Genomic DNA, 24470 nt, shown 5'->3' with positions numbered 1-24470 from the left:
TCATCCCATATTATATGGACATAATAGTATTCTTATTTATTTATCTTATTTTAATTTCATTCATTTATTTGTTTATTTATTTATTGTAAGAAAAACATGGATTGGTAACTACTCATTCTCATAATTCTGTCAATGACTGATGCTCTTGAATGGATTGTTTAATTTTGGAAACATGAATACCTTTTTATTGCTAGTCTACATCTGTAAACTAGAAATTTATTAAGGCGTTTCTATATTTTATTGCCTTATTTATATATTTGTTTTAATCCTGCAGGCATGATCATATCGCCGGGCACATCAATGCTAAGACCTCACGACATAAGCTTTCGTCTGTCCCAGAGCGAAGCAGATTGCCTTATCTGTGATGCTCATCTTGCCCGTCAAGTGGATGACTCCACAAGGGATGTACCTCTCCGCATCCTAGTATCTGAAAACAATGATCACATGTGAGTAATCGAATGGTATTCATTCATTATGCACCAAGTCTAATCTAAAGTGATATGACGTATATATGTGTAGTATTTGGTGTGTATAATATGTATTTACATTTTTGTGTAATAATGTTGCACTGTGTAAGTTCGTTATCACGCTCAAAACAACGCCCTAAGGTGGGTATGTATCATCTTATTAGATAGTATTCAATTTACGTCACCGCGTTTCCTGTCTGCCATATTCTGGGGTAGACTAGATGACCGGGGCCACGAAGACTGAGGTTAGATATTTTACACAATCTAGCTCAAGGTAGCCTACTGGTGTTCTAAGTCAAATGACTACAAGACAAATGCTTTAATGGAGAAAGTGATAATTGCTCACAAATGATTCCGATCAACGTGTGAAGCTGTTCCATTGTGCGCTCAACGCCATATATTGCATACCAAAGTATATCATTTTTATGTAATATTTGTTTTCATTCTCAATATTTATTTTTTTGCAATAAATTTGTTATCTTATCTAATATTGTGCAGGACAATTATTAATATTCACTGGTGGTATCCACGCAAGTTTACGTAGATCATGTTAGCAATGTAGATCGCATACCGAAGTATATCATAATTATATTATATAATTTATGTCTTCGTTCTCATTATTTATTCTTATGCAGTAAACTCATTAACATTCCCTGGAGGTGATCTACCTAATAATCGACCAGAGATCGGATGTGACAGAAATATGCAGTTTATAGCGTTATCTGACGAATATTTACATTGTATGAGCATCTGTCTTTGTCTCCTGTAACATTGATGGAGGTTAAGAATGGAACCTTTCGAAGTGAGCAAATTGATACCAGACACCGCCAGATTTTGTAATTCTTGCCGGAAAATAAATACTTTTTTGGGCAAGTTTTATAACCTTACAGAGGTGTATCGTTGTACATTATTGTGTCTGCAATTTAAGTCAATTAATTTCATGATTGCAAACGGCATATAGCATTGTTTGAGCCTCTATTTATAATCACAGATGATATTCGTAAAACAGCCTATAATTGTATCAAGCCAAGCAATTTGTCATTTTCTACCGACTTCAATGGACGTATACTGATATATACTTTCATTTGGATGAATCGAAAATATAATTTTGCCCGACGATGCCAGTAGTGTGTGGAGTGTGGTACGGCACACGTAAAATTAGTCATATTTGTTTGAAAATAGCTCCCAGCAGATCTAAGAGGCTATACTTTACAAAAATGTCGTTAACTTCGTACGTCCGCCACCACTGTTGTTATATTTTATCTCACTGATTATCTTCATATACAGGACGTGACAGTGATATACATTATTTTTCAACACTCTCAGATAAAATGCACAAACCGAAATTAACATCATCTTATTTTTACTGCTCATAGTTACTTCAGTAAAAATAATTACCTATTTTTAGTTTTACCTTATAATTAAATTAACAAAGCCTTATCACACACCAGTAAGTAAAAATTATAACATTATGAGTCATGTTTTTAATTTTAAATACATTTATGCAGCAATTTATGGCGTATCTTTTTTAACTATCGGTTTCCAAATTAGCTAAGTCACCCCTTTGCCTCGTGAAATCCGAGACAATTGAAAATTCTAGCGCTAATAGGAATCTACGAGCCTGACTGCGAAAGGTCCCATTCAACATCACAATAAACAGCAGACAGCTACCAAAAGCTGTCGCTGTGCTCATAGGACTTATCTATTATTCCACTATCACTCAATCACTTTTTTGTTATTTTTATGATTATCTCTTTAAGATCTATTTTTTCCGTGGCATAGTTACGATGTGTTAGGTTTTGAGAAATTACTTGATTCATTGGACAGAATTATGTTAAATTTACAAGTTTGCGTGGTTGTGGAACTTTACCCTATCCAAATCTCAACTTCCTGTCAATCAAATTATATGGAACTATACAGATTTGAAAAATGTTCAAATATAATTTTGAATCGTTTGTTAATATGCGCCTCGACCACAGTGACCACTAGACCATGATACTAGAGGATAGTTATTACGAGCTGGAGCCACAGGCACATTAGCCTCTTCCAGATGCCTTTTGTGTGTGTAAATATTAGTTAAACAGCCCTTGCATAAACCTTTAGATTGTCTTTTGCATTAAATGATAATTTAAATCAATACTGACGTTATTTCACAAAAACTACTAATTCTGACAAGTCTAAAGTGCCAATACAATTATACACCCCTTTGTGTGTCGGCATTTGTGTTTTTAAATCACAAATAAATTACCTATTACAATAAACATCAACCTCCTTTAGAAATCGTCATCAACAATCCCTTCTTTTGTAATCTACACAAGACAAGTGCCATATCTTTACTTTTACTATTTTACTAAATACGACAAAATGGCTGTGGCTCGGAATACTGTTCTGGTAACAATATTAAATCGTTGCAAAAGTATTGTAGTGATATTTTGTATGTATGTTTTGTATTTTAGTATGTGTAATGCATATTTACATATTTTAGTTTAACAGTATTTGCACTGTAATTTCTTTGTAAGTAGTCCTTCGAATTCGATTTAAAAGACCATATCAGCATTGTTAACCAGCTTACCGGTAATCTAGAGATTTCACTTACCACCTGTTACTTCCAAAAATTAATTTGCTGTTGTGTTGCACATATGACCCTAATTTTTATCAGTCTTAGATTAGTTATTTTGAATTACAGTCAACCAAATACTAAGGGGTGACTGTGTGTGGTGAGGTGGAGAGAATACAGGAGATGTGGTTTGTAACCAGAAGAGAAGGCCCAGAATTGGATCACCACTGCTGTAAATGGCTGATAGTAATGAATTTGTCAATTAAAAGAATCTTTTCTTTCTGATTCTGTTAACCCAATGTAGAAGACTGAAAAAGTGTCACACTTAAGAAATAGTGTTCTGTCTAATCCCAGATTGTTCCATTGATCTTAGAATAATCCTTCATTGTTAACAGGATGATTATGTTATTGGTTAATGTTCTTAGGCCAGGATGGGTGTCTTATGCAACACTACTGGAGGAAGGAAGACAACAGGAGACAGTGGAATGTACAGCAACCAAAGGTGATGATGTTGCCCAGCTTTTCTTCACATCGGGCACCACTGGTTATCCCAAGATGGTGCCTCATACACAGGCCTCCTATGGGCTGGGCCACCGGTTATCAGTTTTGTGAGTCTTCTTTATAATGGAAGTTATAGAATTACCTTTGCATTTTGACTTTTTAATTCCTTTTTTTTTATTTATGACGCAATGGTTGTTTGTAATTCACGGGTTTCTCTCCTCCTTTATGAATTGGAACTGCATTGGCAACTGTCCCTTATGAATATATGAATAATTATGAATCTTTACTGTCAGTTGTTCTTTACATTGATTAACTATTCAGCTTGACATCCTGTGAAGCCCCTAGGATTTCTGAAAACCTCATGTTTCCAATACTGTATGTATTTCCTTTACTTCTATATTTGTATCTTTTAACTCACCATTTATATTCTCATTCTTCACTTTCACAGTCATTTTGCATGGTGAAAACCAATTGGAATTTCTTGCTCATTATTTCACCCAGACTTGATATCAATCAATCCATTGCCCCCCCCCCCCCCCATTTTTTTTTTTTTTTTTTTTTTTTTTTCTTTTTTTTTTAACACTCTAAGATCCCTGGTCTCTCTTGCAGAAGACCCACATCCTCCAGGAAAATGGCAACAGCCTCTGGTTGGTACCATAAGTCTTGATACAACTTCCCATACCTTTCCTTTCACTTTTTTGTTAGAGATTCCTTCTGTGCCTCAGCTTACTATTTACAAACTTGTAAAACAGTTTAGTTTTGTCTATACATTAACCAGTAATACTGTTCTTCAAAATGCCACTCTTCTACTTTCTGTATTTCCATTTATTTACTTCAAGTTCTTTTGTAATCTTTCTTTGTTTTGTGAATTTTCTTCCATTTTCTCCAAGGCACATCTGTGACTTTTTTAGCAGTACTGCATTTGTTGATTACCCTGTCCTATATCCGTTTTTTTCTACCTATCTTTAGCACATATTACATACCCTACTGTCACAAGTTTAGAAAATTTTCCCATTTCTTTTTTGTTTCATTTGGTTTTGTGAATGCCTTCTAATCTTCTTAAAAAATCCAGCCTTTTTTTTTTTTTTTTTTTTTTTTTTCTTCTTCTTCTTCTTCTTCTTCTTCTTCTTCTTGTCTCCAAGAATTAATTTCTTGTTACTGTATCTCTTGCCAACAAAATTTCAAGTAATACTTAACCACTTTTTCCTCTGATGCATGTTTATATTACTTTAAAGTGTGGATTGGTGGGTGTGAGGGAATTGTTTGTGTATCTATATTGAAAAGTGGGAAGTGAGCCAGTACTGTTTGCGGACGACACTGCGCTTGTAGTAGGATCAGAGGAGGGATTGAGGAAGTTAGTGACAGAGTTTGGGAGAATGTGAAAGAAGAAAGTTGAAGATATGTGGGTAAAAGTAAGGTGATGAGATGTACAAGGGGTGAAAGTGGCAGCAGACTGGAAGTGAGTATTAAGGAAGAGCAACTGGAGGAAGTGGATAGTTTTAGATTCTTGGGTGTGAATGTGGCAGGAAAGGGAGGAGTGGGGGTGGAGGTAGAATGTAGATTGAGAGAAGCGAGTAAATGCCTGGGTGGATTAAAAAGTGTAATGAGAAATAGGCATTTGGGAATGGCTGCTAAGAGGATATTGTATGAAGGAGTGATTGTGCCAACAGCACTGTATGGGGCAGAAACATGGAACATAAGAGAGAAGGAATTTGAATGTATTTGAGATGAGGTGTCTGAGAAGTATAATGGGGGTTACTAGGCTGGATAGAGTGAGAAATGAGGAGGTGAGGAGAAGAACGGGTGGTAAGGGAGTTGGGAGATAGGGTTGATGAAAGAGTATTAGGATGGTTTGGACACATGGAAAGAATGAGTGAAGAAAGACTAGTAAAAGAGGTATGAAAGGCAGATGTGGAGGGAGTGAACATGAGGGGGCAACCTAAGATGAGATGGATGGATGGGGTGAAGGGGGCTTTGGGAAAGAGGGGAATGTCTGTTGAGGAAGGACGGGAGAGGACAGAAGACAGGGGAGAATGGAAAATGGTTGTATATGGATGAGGCATGAGGTGGAATGTATGGTGAGATGGGGGGTGAGGTAGTATGTATGAGAAAAATTTGATGCAGCTTGATGGGATTTCTCCCAGTCTTCCCCTTTTCTGCATGAGGGGACGGAGAGTGGGGGTCGCCAATTTAATGAAGCGGCCTTGCTGTGGATGTGCTGTGTCTTGAGTCACTGCTTCTGACCCAGGGCAGTGGACAAGATGCAGGGAGGACCCGTCATCAAGGAGGTGCCAAGATAAGATAGAGGGTTGAGGGGAGTGGAGTATATTAGGGGTGGAATGGGTGGGAATGGTTTCTATGCCTTTGTTTTTTGGCTACCTCCCTTGTGAGGGAAAAAAAAAGCCTTTGGTATATGTATGTATGTATATTGAATGTTCATCTTCTTAAAATGACACTTATTCTTACTTGAACAAAGACTTGTTATACTCAGGTTGCCCTTCCTACATATGTATTATATTCTGCAGCAAATGGATGAACTTAAGAAGTGATGATGTAATGTGGAACGTGTCTGATACCGGCTGGGCCAAGGCTGCTTGGGCTAGCCTCTACATCCCATTCATTGCAGGGGCTACTGTCTTCGTGCACCAAGTTAGTATCAGATGTATTGTGTAAGCGTGCACATATGCATGCACCCACCCACAAACACACACTATCTATAGAATCATGAAAGGAATAGAAATCCTTGAGAGGAATGATTTATAATGATGACAAATCATCCCTGCATCTCACCCACTGCCCTGGGTCAGAAGCAGTGTCACAAGACACAGCACATCCACAGGAAGGCCACTTCATTAAATCCCCTCATGCAGAAAAGGAGAAGATGGGGAGAAATCCCTTTGAGCTGCATCAATTTATTTCTCACACATACTCCCTCACCCCCCATCCCCCACCCACTCCACCTCATGCATCACAGCATCATCCATACACAACCATTCTCCATTTATCTTCTGTCCTCTCCCATCCTTCAACAGACATTCCCCTCTTTCCCAATGCCCCTTTTACCCCATCCATCTCATGTGGGTAAAAGTAAGGTGATGAGATACACAAGGGAAGAATGTGGCAGTAAATTGGAAATGAATATTAAGAGAAGATTGTATGAAGGAGTGATTGTGCTGACAGCACTGTATGGGGCAGAAACATGGAACATAAAAGAGGAAGAGTTTAAATGTGTTTGAGATGAAATGCCTGAGAAGAATGGTAGGTGTTACTAGGCAGGGTAGAGTGAGAAACAAGGAGGTGAGGAGGAGAGTGGGGTGGAAAGGGAGTTAGGAGATTGTGTTGATGAAAGAGTATTAATTATAGAGGTGTGGAAGGCAGAGGTGGAAGAGTGTGCATGTGGGGATGACCAAGGATGAGATGGATGGATAGGGTAAAAGGGGCACTGGTAAAGCAGAGAATGTTTGTTGAGGAAGGGAGAAGACAGATGATAGGGGTGAGTGGGAAATGGTTGTGTATGGATGATGCTGTGATGTATGAAGTGGTGTGGGTGGGGGATGAGGGAGTATGAGTGAATGATATTTTGTCACAGCCCAAAGAGATTTCTCTCTGTCTTCTCTTTTTCTGCATGAGGGGATAGAGAGTGGGGTCGTCGATTAAATGAAGCGGCCTTGCTATGGATGTGTTGTCTTGCTACATTGTTTCTGACCCAGGGCAGTGGGCAAGATGCAGTGATGACCCATCATCCAAGAGGAGCCAAGAAAAGAAGTAGTGAGGGGTGGTGAATGGGAGTGGAGTACGTGGGGATGAAATGGGTGTGAGTGGGTTTATGCCTTTGATTTTGGCTACCTCCCTTGTAGGGGGGAAAAAGCCATTGGCATATGTGTGTATATATATATATATATATATATGTATATATATATATATATATATATATGTATATGTATGTATATATATGTATATATATATATATATATATGTTGATAAATTGTTTAAGACAAATGAGAGAATAGGTGGGGAAGGGTAAACGAAGATGGGCTAAGAATACACATCTTCGTTTACCCTTCCCCACCTATCACTCTCTCATATATATATATAAACATTAAGGAAATGTAACACAAGGGAAACACTTATATATAAATGAGGAACCTGCATGCAAAATGCTTAGAGGTAATGTTACACAAAATACATGAACGATTATGGAATGCAGATATGGCACCAGTGCAAAGGCAGAGTAAGTATAAAGGAAAAAGTGTGTTGTGATTACATAAGGCTATATAACATAACAGTACTAAGGACTGTAGGTCTAATAACACATGTAACTACTATGTAGAACAATTATGTAATAACTATGCAGATGAGATACATATACCAATGGCTATTTCCCCCTTACATGGGAGGTAGCCTAAAAAAAAAAGCATAAGGGTTAGGGATGGTATGGGTAGAAGTGGTTTTTATGCCTTTGTTTTTTGGCTACCTCTCTTGTAAGGGGGGAAAAGCCTTTGGTATATGTATGTATGTTTCTTCAACTTCTTTTGCACACCTTCCCAAACTCTCACTAACTTCCTTAATCCCTCCTCTGATCCTGTTACAAGTGCAGCATCATCAGCAAACAACTGGCTTATCTCCCATTTTTCTCCATTTCCTTTAACCGTCTCCACTCCTCGACCCATTACCCATGCATTTATGTCTCACACCACCTATCCCTATATAAATTGAACAGCCAAGGCATAACACACCCCTGGTGAAGTTCCATCTTTACCTCAGACAGCTCACTCTCTCCAATTCTAATTCTAACACAGGCTCTACCACTCTCATTAAAACTCTCGACAGCTCTTAAAAGCTTTCCTCCTGTCCCGTATGTCTGCAATACCTCCCACAGTGCCTTCCTGTCTACCCTATCATAAGCCTTTTCCAAATCCATATAGGCCCAAAAAACATCCTTACCTTTTCCTAAAGCTTTCTCACATATCTGCCTTACCACAACAACGCAACCCCTACCTATCCTATGTCCACTGTTCCTTACCAATTACTCCCTCTGTTCCTCTCCTAATCCTCTCAATCAAAACCCTCCCATAAGCCTTCCCAACTACACCCAACAAACTGATCCCTCTGAAACTACTACATTCACACTTGTCCCTTTTTCCCTTGTAAAGTGAAACTACACAGGCACTCCTCCAGTCCTCTAGTACTCTACCCTCTTTTAGACAAACATTAAACAACCTCACCAGCCAGTGTGCCATTACTGTCCCTTCCTTTTTTAGACACGCCGCATGACACCCATCCAACCCAGATGCCTTACCTGCTCTCATCATTTTAATAACTGCTTTTGCCCCTGTGTTTCATTATTTCTCCTCCATTTTCCACATTCATCACTGTCATTTCCTTAGCACTTCCCACAGCAACTACCTTTCCCTCCCTATCCTCCTTCACATTTAGCAACTCCCTGAAAAACTCTGCCCATCTTCCTCTTACTGCCATCTCTTCTAGTATCATCTCTCCACCTGCACCTTTTATCTTATCTTCCACCTGGCAACAAGGGTGTCAGAATGAGTGCCAATACTCAATGCCCAGGCCTATGCCTGGGGAGTTTGTGTTAACCTCTTGTATTGGCCAGTGTTATGTAGTTCACATAAGAAGGTCATTGGATTGTCATGCATGGTTCTTATGTACCAGGACATCAAACCGTTCTGGTGGGGATTGAATAAGAGTTAACGACATCATTGTCAAGTTGATTGAGCACTCAAAGAGGCAAGTTTGAGAGTGCATGGTGGAATTTTGTGGTGGGGATATTGATGTTGGCTAGTGCAAATTGCAACTCTAGCAACAAAAGCCATCTTGCTGGTGATGCTTCATTGAACTGTAGAAGACATACAGCAACAGCTGCTGCAAAAGGGAACAATGGTGTAAACGCTGGATGCAGGGACATAGTGGAAGAGGGGACTGTTGCTGCTGCCAGTTGAGTGGGCATGCTGATTGGATGCGTATGCATAGGGGCAGTCATTGCATCATTGTCAGACACAATTCTTGGTGAGTTAGGTAGGAGGTTGTCAAGGTATCCAGTTGTGTATAGATCCCATATATCTGCAATACCTCCCACAGTGCCTTCCTGTCTACCCTATCGTAAGCCTTTTCAAAACCCATAAAGGCCCAAAAAACATCCTTACCTTTTCCTAAAGCTTTCTCACATACCTGCCTTACAACAAAAATCTGATCCATGTGACCCCTACCTGTCCTAAACCCACAATGTTCCTCACCAATTACTCCTTTTGTTTCTCTCCTAATTCTCAATCGAAACCTTCCCATAAGCCTTCCCAACTACAATAAACAAATTGATCTCTATGAAACTACTACACTGACACTTGTTCCCCTTTTCCTTGTAATGAGGAACTATACGGCACTCTTCCAGTTCTCTGGCACTCAATCCTCTTTTAAACAAACATTAAACAACCTCACCAGCCAGTCCACCATCACTGTACCTCCCTTTTTTAGACACTGCATGACACCCATCCAACCCAGATGCCTTACCTGTTCTCATAATTTATATATATATAGGGTGCACGACTTTTCGTCGCCGACTTTTCGTCGCCGGACGTTTCGTCGCCGCGACTTTTCGTCGCCGCGACTTTTCGTCGCCGGACGTTTCGTCGCCGCGACATTTCGTCCCCGCGACTTTTCGTCGCCGGTCTTTTCGTCGCCGGACTTTTCGTCGCCCCAAGCATAAATTGTATGCAAAGATTGACAATTGGAAATATATGATTTAATGTCATACTTGTACTTATATTCCTACTCCCAATGCAATAATATGAGTGTGGCAAATAGCTATACATCTCAGTGCCGTATAAACCATTCATTCTTGCCTTAACCAGTCCGAATTGCAAATACCTGAGCCCTAACTTACGTAGATGAAATACAATTTTATTTAGATTACAATAAATAATTTAATACATCATTATCTAAATATATATTTGACACGTCAGTATATATGATCATTTATTATTGGCATATCATACAGTAATAATTTGACACGAAATCATAATTATGAAGCTATTCATTAAAGTGTAATGGTAAAATCATTTGTTATAAAATTAGTAAGTTATTAGTAAATAGTCCATATGTATTGAAATGTAAAGTTCTTTAGTAAGGCTGGACAGACGCTACTACCAAGAATCACATCAAGATCAATCAGAAGAAGTAAATTTATATTGAATTTGGCATTAAATCATATATTTCCAATTTTATATTTCAATTATTTTATATTTCAAATATTGTCAATCTTTGCACACAATTTTTGCTTGGGGCGACGAAAAGTCCGGCGACGAAAAGACCGGCGACGAAAAGTCGCGGGGACGAAATGTCGCGGCGACGAAACGTCCGGCGACGAAAAGTCGCGGCGACGAAATGTCCGGCGACGAAACGTCGGCGACGAAAAGTCCGGCGACGAAAAGACGGCGACGAAAAGTCATGGACCCACATATATATATATATATATGTACACACATATATACTATTAGACCTTGCCCAACATGACTTCACCGTGCAGGAAATGTCACACTTACACAAATTGGTAAAATATCCCAGCATTTGCCGTACGTGACCATGATTCACGATAGCATGATTTGCATAGCCCACCAGGTCATGCTGTGTACCAGTGTATAGAGAGGGTCTGGAAACCTAACCTATTTTTTCCCATAAGACTTGTTATTTGCCCAACACAAATCTCATACTGCATGACGGGCTAATGAATGTAACACACATGTTGGGTGAGGTCTGACACTACATATATACACACACTATGTTATAGGGTACTAAAATCTGTCTTGTATTCAGATGTCTGTTTATTGATCTTTTGAGTTTCACATACAAATATTTGGTTTAAATAATTTTTTGACACATGCATGTTACCAATTGTATATGATACAATACTAAAATCAGATTTGTTGTCAGATGGCCCATTTTGATGCCAATGTTATGGTGGACACTCTGCATAAAGAAAATATAACAGTCCTGTGTGCTCCACCCACCGCCTACCGTGCCCTTGTCCAGTGTGACCTCAGCAGTCGTCCTTTCCGTGCCCTTAGGCGCTGCCACAGTGCAGGAGAACCTCTCAATCCAGAGGTCATGTATACGTGGAAGGCTGCCACAGGTAATGGGATAGGTGTTCAATTAACTAAAATTTATACCATCATAACAACTTTGAATTATGGTGTATTGTATTTGCCAAATCATAATAGTTTTTGATTGACCTGACTCCTCATTTAGGCTATTCCACAAATTGATGCATGTGTATGGAAAAATGTTTCTTGATACCTTTTATTCACGTAGCTTTTTTTTTTTTTTTTTTTTTTTTTTTTTTTTTTTTTTTTTTTTTTTTTTTTTTTTTTTTTTTTTTTTTTTGACCTTGTCTTTCTCTCTTATCACCAAACCAAGAGACTGTGTCAATTTTGTTTACTTCTTTCATTGATCTGAACACTTCTATCATGTCATCTCTATCTTTAATCTTTTTTTTTTTTTTTTTTTTTACCTTGTCTTTCTCTCTTATCACCAAACCAAGAGACTGTGTCAATTTTGTTTACTTCTTTCATTGATCTGAACACTTCTATCATGTCATCTCTATCTTGAATCTTTCTCTACCACCTCTTTTGTACAGTAGTCCATAGGTAGTATTGCAGATTATCTCTAATGGAATAGAATAAACTTCTCTCTTTACCTGTCTGTGTCTTGTGTTTACATAATTGTAGTATATGGAAAGGAGCAATGCTTATGGAATCCCTTCTACACTTCAATTTATCATACCTATTTTGAAATATACATATGTAATTCCAACTTGATCTATATCGTTAATTTCCAATTATCATATTTAGATCTAACTCCCTCTGAGATATTGGGTTTATGTTATTATGGGATTAAAAGCTGCTCATTAGCATGCAGCTGATACTTTAGGGTCTATATAGGGCACCCGTATGTACCAGAGGCACACATCATTTTGCCTGTGGTAAAGGAAATCTATTCATAGAGAAATGATGATACTTTATTATACTGCAACTGTCCCTCCATTATGCTGTTTCCCCCACTTTTGTTACTGTCCTGTACCACTTCTCTGAATATTCATTTTCTTATTTTGCCAAACCCTGTGGTGGGGGAAAAAGAATAGAGAATACATACATACATACATATACCAAAGGCTTTTTCCCCCTTACAAGGGAGGTAGCCAAAAAAACAAAGGCATAAAAACCATTCCCACCCATTCCATCCCTAAATACACTCCACTCCCCTCCACCCTCTACCCTCCCTCTTATCTTAGCACCTCCTGGATGATGGGTCATCCCTGCATCTTGTCCTCTACCCTGGGTCAGAAGCAGCGTCACAAGACACAGCACATCCACAGCAAGGCCGCTTCATAAAATCAGCAACCCCCCCCTCTCCATCCCCCCAATGCAGAAAAGGAAAAGACAGGGAGAAATCCCTTCGGGCTGTGTCAATTTTTTCTCACACATACTACCTCACCCCCCATCCCCCACCCATTCTACCACTTGAATTGTAAAAGGCGACAAAAACTGGATGGGGATAGGACTAGGCATCCTTCTCTCTGTAACCCCCAAAGAGGACATTCCTAAAAAAGCAAAGGCATAAGAGGGTCTGGGAGGAGTTTTCCAACCAGAACCCTAAGGTTTGGGTCTTTTAATGTGTGTGGATGTGGTACAGATGAGAGTAAAAGGGAAGAGATAGGCAATATGTTTGTGAGAAGAAAGATGGATGCATTGACATTGAGTGAAATTAAGTTGAAAGGGAGGGGCAAGTTTGAGTTTGGGAGTGTAGTTGGGAGGGTCTCAGGAGTGAAGAGGACACAGGAGAGAATGGGTGGCTATATTAGTAAGTGAAGAGATGAGTAAACGTGTGGTGGAGTGGAAGGAGGTTTCTTTGAGGTTAATGTGGATGAAGGTGAAACTGGGAAAGGAGATTTGGGTTTCTGTAAGTGCATATGGGCTTGGTACTGAGAAGACTGTAGAGGAAAGGGAGGCTGGATAGTGAGAAAGTGGAGGTGAGGAGGAGAATGTGGGTAGAAAAGGAGTTGGTAGATAGGGTTGCTGAAAGAGTATTGGGATGGTTTGGACACATGGAAAGAATGAGTGAAGAAAGATTAGTAAAAGAGGTTTGGAAGGCAGAGGTGGAAAGAGTGAACATGAAGGGGCAACCATAGATGAGATGGATGGATGGGGTAAAAGGGGCATTGGGAAAATAATTTGATGCAGCCCAAAGGTATTTCTCTCTGTCTCTTTTTTTTGCATGAGTGGATGGAGAGAGGGGGTCGCTGACTAAATGAAGTGGCCTTGCTGTGGAAGTGCTGTATCGTGAAACCTGTTTGTGACCCAGGGCAGTGGACAAAATGCAGGGATGACTTGTCATCCAGGAGGAGCCAAGATAAGAGGGAGGGAGGGGGTAAATGGGAGTGGGGTATGTGGGGATGGAATGGGTGGGAGTGGATTTTATACCTTTGTTTTTTTTATTATCTCCCTTGTAAGTGGGGAAAAAGGCATTGGTATATGTATGTATGTAGATCTGAATTCAAGTACAGGGGGTCACCTCAATTCGACAGGGATGGGGCGGTCTATCGTCGGTTGAACCTGGGTTCTGTCAAACCGTGATGCAGTTTTTCCCATAGGAATACATTGTAATTAGGGGGGATAGGGACCGACCTCCAGCCCAGACCCCCCCAAAATATCACTATGACCTCTAAAAAACACCAACTTAGACTAAATCAGTAATATTAAAGGCTTCATTTTTATCTAATTATATTTATTAAACACATTAAGCTGCTGTACAGTACATTTTTGGTGGTGGATGTTGTGGCCTGCAAGTCCTCCCACAGTGACAAGGCACGCTCCTGCACGAGCCCCATGCTGATCGGCATCTTGCGTTGTGTCCTGTCCTCTATCCACTTGATCAACATGTCCTCCATCGTGTCGAGACAGGAGTCCCTTGAGCCACGGAGAACAAGGAAAGTCGTGGAAGATGCTGATGCAGTGGCCTGGCGGTACTTGTCCCTGTTCTTCCAAATCGTTGATACTGTTGATCTCGGGACACCCATTTCCGCTGCAACGGCAGAATGAGCCATACCTGCCTCACACTTTCTTATAAGCTCAAGCTTATCTTTGAAAGGCAGGAAAGTGTGTTTCTTAGGGGTGGGGCCGTAGGTGGATTTGTGCGGCATGGTGGTGGAACAGCGGAGCGTGGCTTGCCTCGATGATGGCTGGGGCAAGAGAAGAGACAGAGTGGCACATCGGGAGTGGCGGCAAATTCGACCGGGTGCGTGGCGCACGAGATTTGAATGTCGAATTGTTGAGTCTGGCTGTCGAACCTTGAGGGTTGGGTATAAATTAGCTACTGTCGAATTTGCGATAATTCGAATTGTGAATGGTCGAATTGTGGTGACCCCCTGTATTGTTTCAATTTGAGCTGTATTGCCTAAATTATTTGAAGCATCTCTGTGGAAAACTATCTTCACATCCTTTCGACATTTTAGTGACCTGAACACTAATCATATCGCCTCTTTCTGTTTGATCTTTCACTGTTTTCAGACCCAGTATTTTTAGTCTGGCCTAGTATGGTTTATCTTCCAGGATGGGAACCATTTTAGTTGCTGTCCTTTGTATTCTGTAGGTCTTGCTTATATCCTTCACAATGTATGGGGACACTGACAGATCAATGTTTCTATTGATTTCATCATCTCTTAATTCGTGTAGTGAAAAGCCACTTTAATTTTGTGCAGCGGTCTGTCTGTTTCTCCCACACTTCTACTGATATGTCTGTCATGTGTGTGTGAGTGATGGTGGTTTTGAGGATGCATATTTCCTGATATTGAAACTTGAGGCAACAATTATAATAATCCCTAGATTCATTCTTAATTTTCAGGGCTAGACATTGCTTCAACTAGGATTTTCAGCATTGTTGTAAATTTGTAAGCTTATGAACTCTGCACTTTATACACTTGAATTCACTTCTTCCAGGGTTAGACATACGTGAAGGTTATGGCCAGACAGAAATGACTTTACTCTGTGCAAATTTTCATGGAATGAAGGTCAAGGAAGGATCCATGGGAAAGATTTCACCAGAATATGATGTTAAGGTAATTTTATACATGGGAAGTTATGTGCACAAATTCAGAATTTAAAAAGTGAGCATGCAAGGAAAGCTCAAGCTGGTCATTTGATAGTGAGCAGAAATGTTGCCAATATCTAATGGTATGTTTAATACAGGAACCATGTATAACAACTATTCAGATATGGTTTTTGACATGACACGTGTATAAATTTAGGTAATATTTCTTTTTTCTTTTTCATATACACACGATACACAAGAATGACAAAATTTGCTCAATTTTGCAAAGAAAGGGAGGATGGTGTAACTGTTTCTCAAACAGTCTTCCATACATATTCCTGTCAGTCCTGACATGTAATATTTCCCTTAGAAACCTTTATCAGCATATAGGCTCAGATCCAATTTATTAAATTCATAAACTTCACAACATAATAATGCACTTCCATTCAAGGACACATCTATTTATATACCAAGGGCCTTTTCCCCTGTCAAGTGCATGGCACCTCACAGATATAAATCAAATGCTAGAATCAAAATATCACATGTAGGATGACACAGATACATGAAATTCAAGTGTTGCAGTAGGATGAAAATTTAATTTAAGGTCTACAATGAGAATCTATAGACAAAGATCAATGCTGGGGTCACTGTCAAGAGAATCAAAATATCATGTGTAGGATGACATGAATATATGAAATTCAAATGCTGGAGTAGGAAGAAAATTAAATTAAAATTGGATGATGACAACCAAAAAGCAAAACTCAAATGCTAGGATCACTAAAGAGAAGGATGAAAATGGTAGACCAATTTCAAATGCTGTATTCAAATTGTCAAATGTAGTATGGGATTGATTCTTGCATTTGATACACAAATGTGAGAGGGTCTAACATATACAAATCAAATGCTAGAATCAAAGAATCAAAATATGTGCATTATGATATTTTGATATGAAATTCAAATACTGGAGTTAAAAAAAATTAAATTCAAAGTGTACAATGACAACCTAAATGGCCAGCTTTGTTGTCCATCTTGCAGGAACACCATATCCAGGTGCCCGTCATTGATCAAAGTCATCAATATGCTGAGGATATTAGTTGTAAGATCACTCTGGGAATGCAATTTTTAGATGTACATATTGTAAAGATATTCTTCAGCATTCCTCAGTTAATAGACTTCAGATGAATGATAAATATTGTACATGGTTAAAAAACTTTGTCTTATAGTCTTTCTGAAAGAATGTTGTGTTTAGTGTTGTTGGGGTATGAACCCTCCGTATATCACATATATCACAGTTATGTCTCCTGTACATAATGTTTGTAAGCTATAATTCTTTCCTGTTATATTTACTAGGCACTGAAATTACATTTTAACAGGATATGCAGAGGTGAAACTTTCTCTTAAGCTAATGAAGGACAAAGTGAACTTGCCAGGAGAGGTTAGCGATGTGCACGAGTCTGAAAGAAATCCACATGGGATTTCCTGACAGGAAAGCTGGATGGTGAGAGTTTTTATACACCTGAATTAACCTGAACATGTTCTTAAGAACATCCTGTTTAATGCAGATCCTTGATGATGATCTGAATGAGGTTGCAGATGGAACTGTGGGTCAGCTTGCTATCAACCTGAAGGAGCGCAGACCACCTGGACTATTTAAAGGTTAGAAAACAAATAGACACCAAAAAGAATATTAGGTAGAAAACAAGTAGGTCCTTAATGATTAGTGTTCAAAAGCAAGTAAACCCTTCAGAAGGGTTAGTGTTTAGTGCACAGGTTTGTAGAGCACTTAAAACATTTAGAATAAATAATTTTTGTCAATTGATCAACTATTGCCTTAAGTTCAACTAAGTGGAAAACCTGCAACCCCACAGTGGCTGGCAATGGTCCTTAGAACCTCCCACAGATCTCACTGGGAAGAAAATTTTGGACTGTTGCTTGTGTTGTATCAGTGTGGGTCTCTTTCTGTCACCAGCTTAAAATGGTGGGGAGAGGAGAGCAATTGTTAGCTCTCCATGTGTGATAAGATGTAAGAAATACAGTTGAAGTTGATAAAAAGAGGTCTTGGGCCCAGTCCAGACTTCTCAGGGCAGCTACCACTGATAAAGTTGAGAGGGATGATGGGTTTTGAAAATGGGCAGCTTTGTTATCCGTCTTGCAGGACTATATATGTAGGGACCTGTTATTGGTTCCACTAGTTTTTGTTATGTACTATAGGTTAATAGAATGTTTAGGACCCAGAATTGTAAAATGGGATTGGAAATATAATGAAAAGTTAAAAGTTTTGTATTTGGAGAATCAAATATCAGTCTCATGTTGGGTCAAATTCTGCATAGATATATCACAATGCCATTTACAATACATTACATCATCATTGCTAAAGAACTTAGGAGTACTTACAACTTGATATATTTGCAGGTTACATGAAGAATCCCAAGAAGAATGAAGAGGTATTTAAGGGAGACTATTACCTCACAGGAGATAAAGCTTATTTTGACAGCGATAAATACTTGTGGTTCGTTGGCAGGAATGATGATGTCATAATATCAGCTGGGTTAGTATTGCCATAAGTATATGTTAAGAATATAAACATTAAACACAGACACTGGGAAGAACTAGGAAAATACTTTCATTGAGTGTCCAGAATCTATAAATGTGTTTGTGACAGTACAAATCCGAAATAAAACTACATATACACATATACCAAAGGTTTTTTCCCCCCTTATAAGGGAGTTAGCCAAAAAGCAAAGGCATAAACACCACTCTCACCCATCACACTCCACTCCCCCCACCTTCTTCCCTTCTTCTCTTGGCACCTCCTGGATGACGGGTCATCCCTGCATCTTGTCCACTGCCCTGGGCCTGAAGCAGTGTCGCAAGACACAGCACATCCACAGCAAGGCTGCTTCATTAAATCAGTGACCCCCCTTTCCATCCCCTTGTGCAGAAAAGAAGACAGAGAAATCCCTTCTGGCTGCATCAAATTTTTCTCACACGTACTATCTCACCCCCTATCCCCCACCCATTCCACCTCATGCATCACAACATCATCCATAAACAACCATTCTCCATCCACCCCTGTCTTCTGTCCTCTCCAGTCCTTCCTCAACAGATATTTCTCTCTTTCCCAAAGCCCCTTTTACCCCATCCATCCATCTCATACTAAGTCGCCCCCTCATATTTACTCCTTCCACATCTGCCTTCCACACCTCTTGTACTAGTTTTTCTTCACTCATTCTTTCCATGTGTCCAAACCATCCCAATACTCTTTCATCAACCCTATCTCCCAACTCCCATTCCACCACCCATTCTCCTCTTCACCTCCTCATTTCTCACTTTATCCAGCCTAGTAACCCCTATCATACTTCTCAGACACCTCATCTCAAATACATTCAAACTCCTTCTCTCTTCCTCTCTTATGTTCCATGTGCCCCATACAGTGCTGTCGACACAATCACTCCTTCATACAATCTCCTTTTAGCATCCATTCCCAAATGTCTATTTTTCATTGCACTTTTTAATCCACCAAGGCATTTATTCGCTTCTCTCAATTTACATTCTACCTTCGCCTCCACTCCTTCCTTTCCTACCACATTTGCACCCAAGTATCTTAAACCATCCACTTCCTCTAGTCTCTCTCCCTTAATATTCACTTCCAGTCTGCTGCCACTTTCTCCCCTTGTACATCTCATCACTTTACATTTACCCGCATTTCTCTTCAACTTTCCTCTTTCACACACCTTCCCAAACTCTGTCACTAACTTCCTCAATCCCTCCTCTGATCCTGCTACAAGTGTGGTGTCATCTGCAAACAACAGTTGGCTTATCTCCCACTTTTCTCCATTTTCTTTATCTATCTCCAATCCCTGACTCACTAGCCTTGCATTTACCTCTCGCACTGCCCCATCCATGTATGAATTGAACAGCCAGGGTGACATAACACATACTTGCCGAAATCCCACTCTCATAATAACTCCTGACAGTGCCTAAAAGTTATCTTCCTATCCTGTATATCTGCAATACCTCCCACAGTACCTTCCTCTCTACCGTGTCATAAGCCTTTTCCAAATCCATAAAAGGCCGTAACACATTCTTACCTTTTCCTATAGCTTTCTCACATATCTGTCTTACCACAAAAATCTGATCTATGCAACCCCTACCTGTCCTAAACCCACACTGTTCTTTACCAATTACTTCCTCTGTTCCTCTCCTAATCCTCTCAATCAAGACCCTCACATAAGTCTTCTCAACTACACTTAACAAGCTAATCCCTCTGAAACTACTACACTCACACTTGTCCCCTTTTCTCTTGTAAACTGGAACTATACAGGTACTCCTCCAATCCTCCAGCATTCTACCCTCTCTTAAACAAACATTAAATAACCTCACCAGCCAGTCCACCATCACTGTACCTCCTTTTTTCAGACATTCTGCATGACATCCATCCAGACCAGGTGCCTTACCTGCTTTCATCATCTTAACAACTACCTTCACTTCATCCTTCCTTATTTCTCCTCCATTTTCTTCACTCATCATGATCATTTTCTTAGTGCTTCCCACTGCAACTACCTTTCCCATCCCTATCCTCTTTCACATTTAGCAACTCCCTAAAATACTATGCCCATCTTCCTTTTACTGCCTTCTCTTCCATTATTATCTCTCCATCTGCACCTTTTACCTTTTCTTCTCAACTTGATTTGCCTCTTCTTCCTCTCTTAATTTCTTTCTGAAACATCTTTTTATTACTTTCAAAATTTTGCAAAGGAATAAACTAACACAAAATTTGTCATGTTTTATGTATAAGTACTAAGTTTCTGGAAGCTCACTGGCTGAGCGGGTTAGGGCATTGTTACTCGCGGCGAATGTTGAGGGGATGGCGGTTCGAATCCTGCCACCATCAAAGTTGAACTAAGGGCATAGTTCATTAAAGTCCTCACTACAAAGTAAGGGGCACTGTCCTAGCCTCCCGATAGGAGGAAGTTTGTGACGTTGAACCAAATCAATCAGTCAAAAAATAAGTTTGTGATGTATATTAAGGTGTGGATCATAAAATCTATGAAAGAGTAATCTACACTCAAAGTATTGGCAGAGTTCAAAGTAGGTTGCATTTGGAATTGCTTCAAGTGGACAGACAAGATCCTCCTATATAATGTTGAAGATGGGTAAAATTTGAGTCATGGCAAAGGAATGAAGACTTTTGTCAGGTTCATAGATTTAAGAGTCAAAGGTGTTGTAGAATTTGTTTTATTTTGTTTTTGTTGACAGTTTTATTATTTTGAATTAATGCTACTTCAACATGGAACACTACAGTTCTGCCACTGGGTTCTCAGCATTTGAAATGAACTCTCATGCCAGCCATGCATGCCACCTCAATCTGTTTCCTCCCTCTTTCATCTTCTCTTCAATAATACTTTTCTAAGTGTCCAACCCCCAACATATACTTATGATTTTATCAATGACCCCAACTTGCCACCCAGAAAAGAATGCCCTTGCTTCTTTATTGTTCAGTAATATGGGAAATGAAATGGGTGGGAGTGATTTCTATGCCTTTTTCTTTTTGGCTATCCCCTGTGTAAGGGGGAAAAAGCCTTTGGTATATGTATGATGTATGTATGTAATTAGGGTTAATATGGAAGCCAGCTTATTCCATGACTCAATTTCTCACTTAGTTTTGTCATCTTTTTCCAGTAACTCATAATAATTTTCTTTGCCTGCTTCCTTGGTGAATATGCCTTAACATTATCCTCAGGTACCGCATAGGACCGTTTGAAATTGAGTCAGCTCTTCAAGAACATCCTGCTGTGGCAGAGTCAGCTGTTGTGGCTTCTCCAGACCCCCTGCGTGGGGAAGTGGTGAAAGCTTTCATTTTATTAGCCCAGAATGAATATCGCAATATGGACCGAGACCAGCTGGCAAAGGAATTGCAAGATAGTGTAAAGAAAGTAACTGCCCCATATAAGTACCCAAGGAAGGTAGGAAAATCATGGTAGAGCAGTAGTTTTGTAGGCAATCAATGAATCTCATGTTTATTATTCTATGTCTTAATCAAATACTCCTCTGTCATTCCTTCCATATTGCAATGATTCTTCTGTTAGTAATTTTACCACATTTTTCAACAATCCCTTCTTTATCAATAATTTTATCATTGTGAACATATACAAGGTAGTTCAATGTTCACTGTCCATGAAGCAAGAGTTCCTTTCATATACTGTAGTCAATAGTTTGGACACTTGCTAGGTTTTATTTAAAATTACCATAGAAGAACTGAAACTTGAAGACCTTAAATACTTTTGATTATTACATCCTCAAGGAGAGTAACAAAAATATGTTGTGGTTATATTGGTTATATTCACACAGGTTCATAGGTTGCACTGATCCCACCTTCCCAAACTCTACCTGATCTCAGTTAGGTTAACCTGGTAGACATTTCTTGATAATCAATTCATTCAGAAATGTCCATAACTCTTGTCTACATTACATGATACATTGGTGATCATTTTTTCCTTCATGTCAGAAAATGCATTATTCTTTCATGCTGTCCATACAATATATTTAGGGAATGGAAATTGGAATACATAGGACTCCAAAGAAACATAATGGAATGAAGGAAATAAGGAAGGAAGTGTGGTTTGAAGGAATGTTCTTTATGTTTCATGATTTATTTTTGAGTGGATAATTGGTGGGTATGGTGAAGTGATAGGCATAAATCAACACCATCTGTCATGTCCCAGTTTGGAGGACCAGTACCTTGTTATATTTCATTTGTTTATTTTTATTATTATTATTTTTTTTTTTCATTATTATTATTATTATTTTTTTTTTTTATTATATATATATATATATATATATATATATACATGCATATATATATATAAATATAACCCAAATGGTGTATCAGGACAAGGTAACCCTACATCCCTAAGGTGCTGAGATGGGAGGTGTATTTGAATGGATTTTGTCTGTGATGAGGTTAGATTTTTGTATTCTCTATGACCTGGGTAGTGAGTGGGAGGCAGAGATGACATTTTTTCGACAAGAAGGTAAGGTGAAAGGGAAATATGGCTGACAGATGCTTTGACTGACTACCCCACTTATAAGGGGGAAGAAGCCTTTGTTATATAGATAGATTGATAAATGATTTATAAGATATATGTAGAATTATTCATGCCTATGTACTTTGAACTTGTGCATTTATCCTGTGAATTTCAGATTGAGTTTGTAGAGTCATTGCCAAAAACAGTGAGTGAGAAGATCCGTCGTGTGGAACTGCGTGAAAGGGAATACAATCAGAGTTGACAAGTCCAGGTACACACTTCATTGTAGTACATGGAGATTGTGCACACATTGAATTTTTACTTATGAGCACTAGGCCTCTTGTTGTAGTAAATATATTTTGCATGTTATGAAAGTTGTAACAAGTTAGAGTAGTCCAACAAATAGTGAGATGAAATATAGAGCTATGAGGTTTTGTTATATACAGACTTGAGAAACTAGAGTTAATACAATAGAGAAAGGGAGAGAGAAGACATAAATATCGTAACTAAGTATATTCAAGGCAAAAACTTTGTGGATCAAGAAAATATTGTTGATTATGGGATCAGCAGGCAGAATAAGAGGGCACAATTTCTAATTAAAAAAAACAAAAAAATGGATATGAAGGCTCTCAAGAAGTTTGATTGGCAAGGTAGCATGTGTGAATTACCAGGAGAGAAGTTGGCACTCAAAACTGTATGAAGGTAAGGTGGAAAATGGGTGTTGGAAGAAAGCTGTCTGAATATTGGAAGGAAAGAATTTGTAAGGGTAAACACGACAGGAGAAATATAATGGAAGAGTAACATTTCCAGGTGGTACTCCAAGACCAAGATGGACTTCAGGTAGATCATTCTACCCTCACAGAACTGCCATCTACAATGACTTCTTCAAATGGACCAACACAAGACTGGACGGTATTTGTATTAAGTTGAAAAAGCCACTTCACCTACCCACAGATACCATGGCCTATTCCAGCCAGTGAAACTGGCAAAAGGCTGGGGACATGCCTAAGGGAATACATATCAGACTTCAGACATTACTGCATGTCCAACATGATGGTGCCCTGTTGGGCTTCTCCCAGACTGAGGACAGGACAGCATACTGGAATAAAATAGGTACAAAATGATGAGGAACATTGAGGAGTTAGCATTCATCTTGACACCTAACAACATAAATCAGAAGTGTAGATATGCAATGTGGGTATCACAGGCAACAGAACTGATCATTGGTGGACTCCATACACACAAACCACAATACAGGGATAGGTTACAACACAACACAATAGAGGAACTGACCAATCAGAGGTCAAGGATCTACCTAATTCCCACAATCAACCAATGGCAAGACACCAACTCATAGAGAATGGCAAAGGCTACCAGACAGATGATGGGATCAGCAAAAAGGAGCCAGATAAAAGACCATTAGGTGGAGTCGAAAAAAGATTTAAGGGCCAGTCATACCACCAGCAGATCATAGCACTAATGATTGGGTAGTATGTTACCCTTCAAATAAAAGTTCTTCCAGGGTCTCATGTTTCCCTACCCTTGTCTTCATCATCCTATAAATATATATGCATATATACATATGAACATATACTGTATATATAAATCATTAGTTTGTCCACATTTGGAATATGTTGTTTCCATATGGTCACCAAATCTCATGAAAGACATTGACAGATTGGAAAAAGTACAATGGCGAGCTACAAAACTGATTCCAAATATTAAAAATAAATCATAGGAAAATAGACTAAAACATATGAATCTGTTTTCCCTAAAAAAGTGTAGACTTAGAGGTGACTTGATACAGGTCTTTAAGATTCT

At 39.1% G+C, this 24470-nt stretch overlaps 1 protein-coding gene across 5 annotated transcripts in view; it reads left to right on the top strand.

The window, feature by feature from the left end:
• The window catches only part of LOC143040281 (acyl-coenzyme A synthetase ACSM3, mitochondrial-like), a 64028-nt gene extending 39855 nt beyond the window's left edge, over positions 1–24173 (top strand). For 4 of the 5 annotated variants that reach the window (XM_076211107.1, XM_076211109.1, XM_076211111.1 and 1 more), the window contains 9 exons: positions 275–446; positions 3450–3632; positions 6051–6174; positions 11470–11668; positions 15531–15649; positions 17184–17277; positions 18034–18169; positions 21365–21587; positions 22825–24173. In XM_076211107.1, coding sequence (XP_076067222.1) covers positions 275–446; positions 3450–3632; positions 6051–6174; positions 11470–11668; positions 15531–15649; positions 17184–17277; positions 18034–18169; positions 21365–21587; positions 22825–22911 — 1337 coding nt within the window. In that variant the 3' untranslated portion in view covers positions 22912–24173. The remainder of the gene's footprint in view (positions 1–274; positions 447–3449; positions 3633–6050; positions 6175–11469; positions 11669–15530; positions 15650–17183; positions 17278–18033; positions 18170–21364; positions 21588–22824) is intronic. The other variant, XM_076211108.1, reaches the window with a different exon arrangement.
• Positions 24174–24470: the final 297 nt, after the last annotated feature.

Source organism: Oratosquilla oratoria, chromosome 28, assembly GCF_046742065.1.
Source record: "Oratosquilla oratoria isolate Oo_2021 chromosome 28, ASM4674206v1, whole genome shotgun sequence".
NCBI lineage: Eukaryota > Metazoa > Arthropoda > Malacostraca > Stomatopoda > Squillidae > Oratosquilla > Oratosquilla oratoria.
This window is presented reverse-complemented; position numbering and strand designations above follow the sequence as displayed.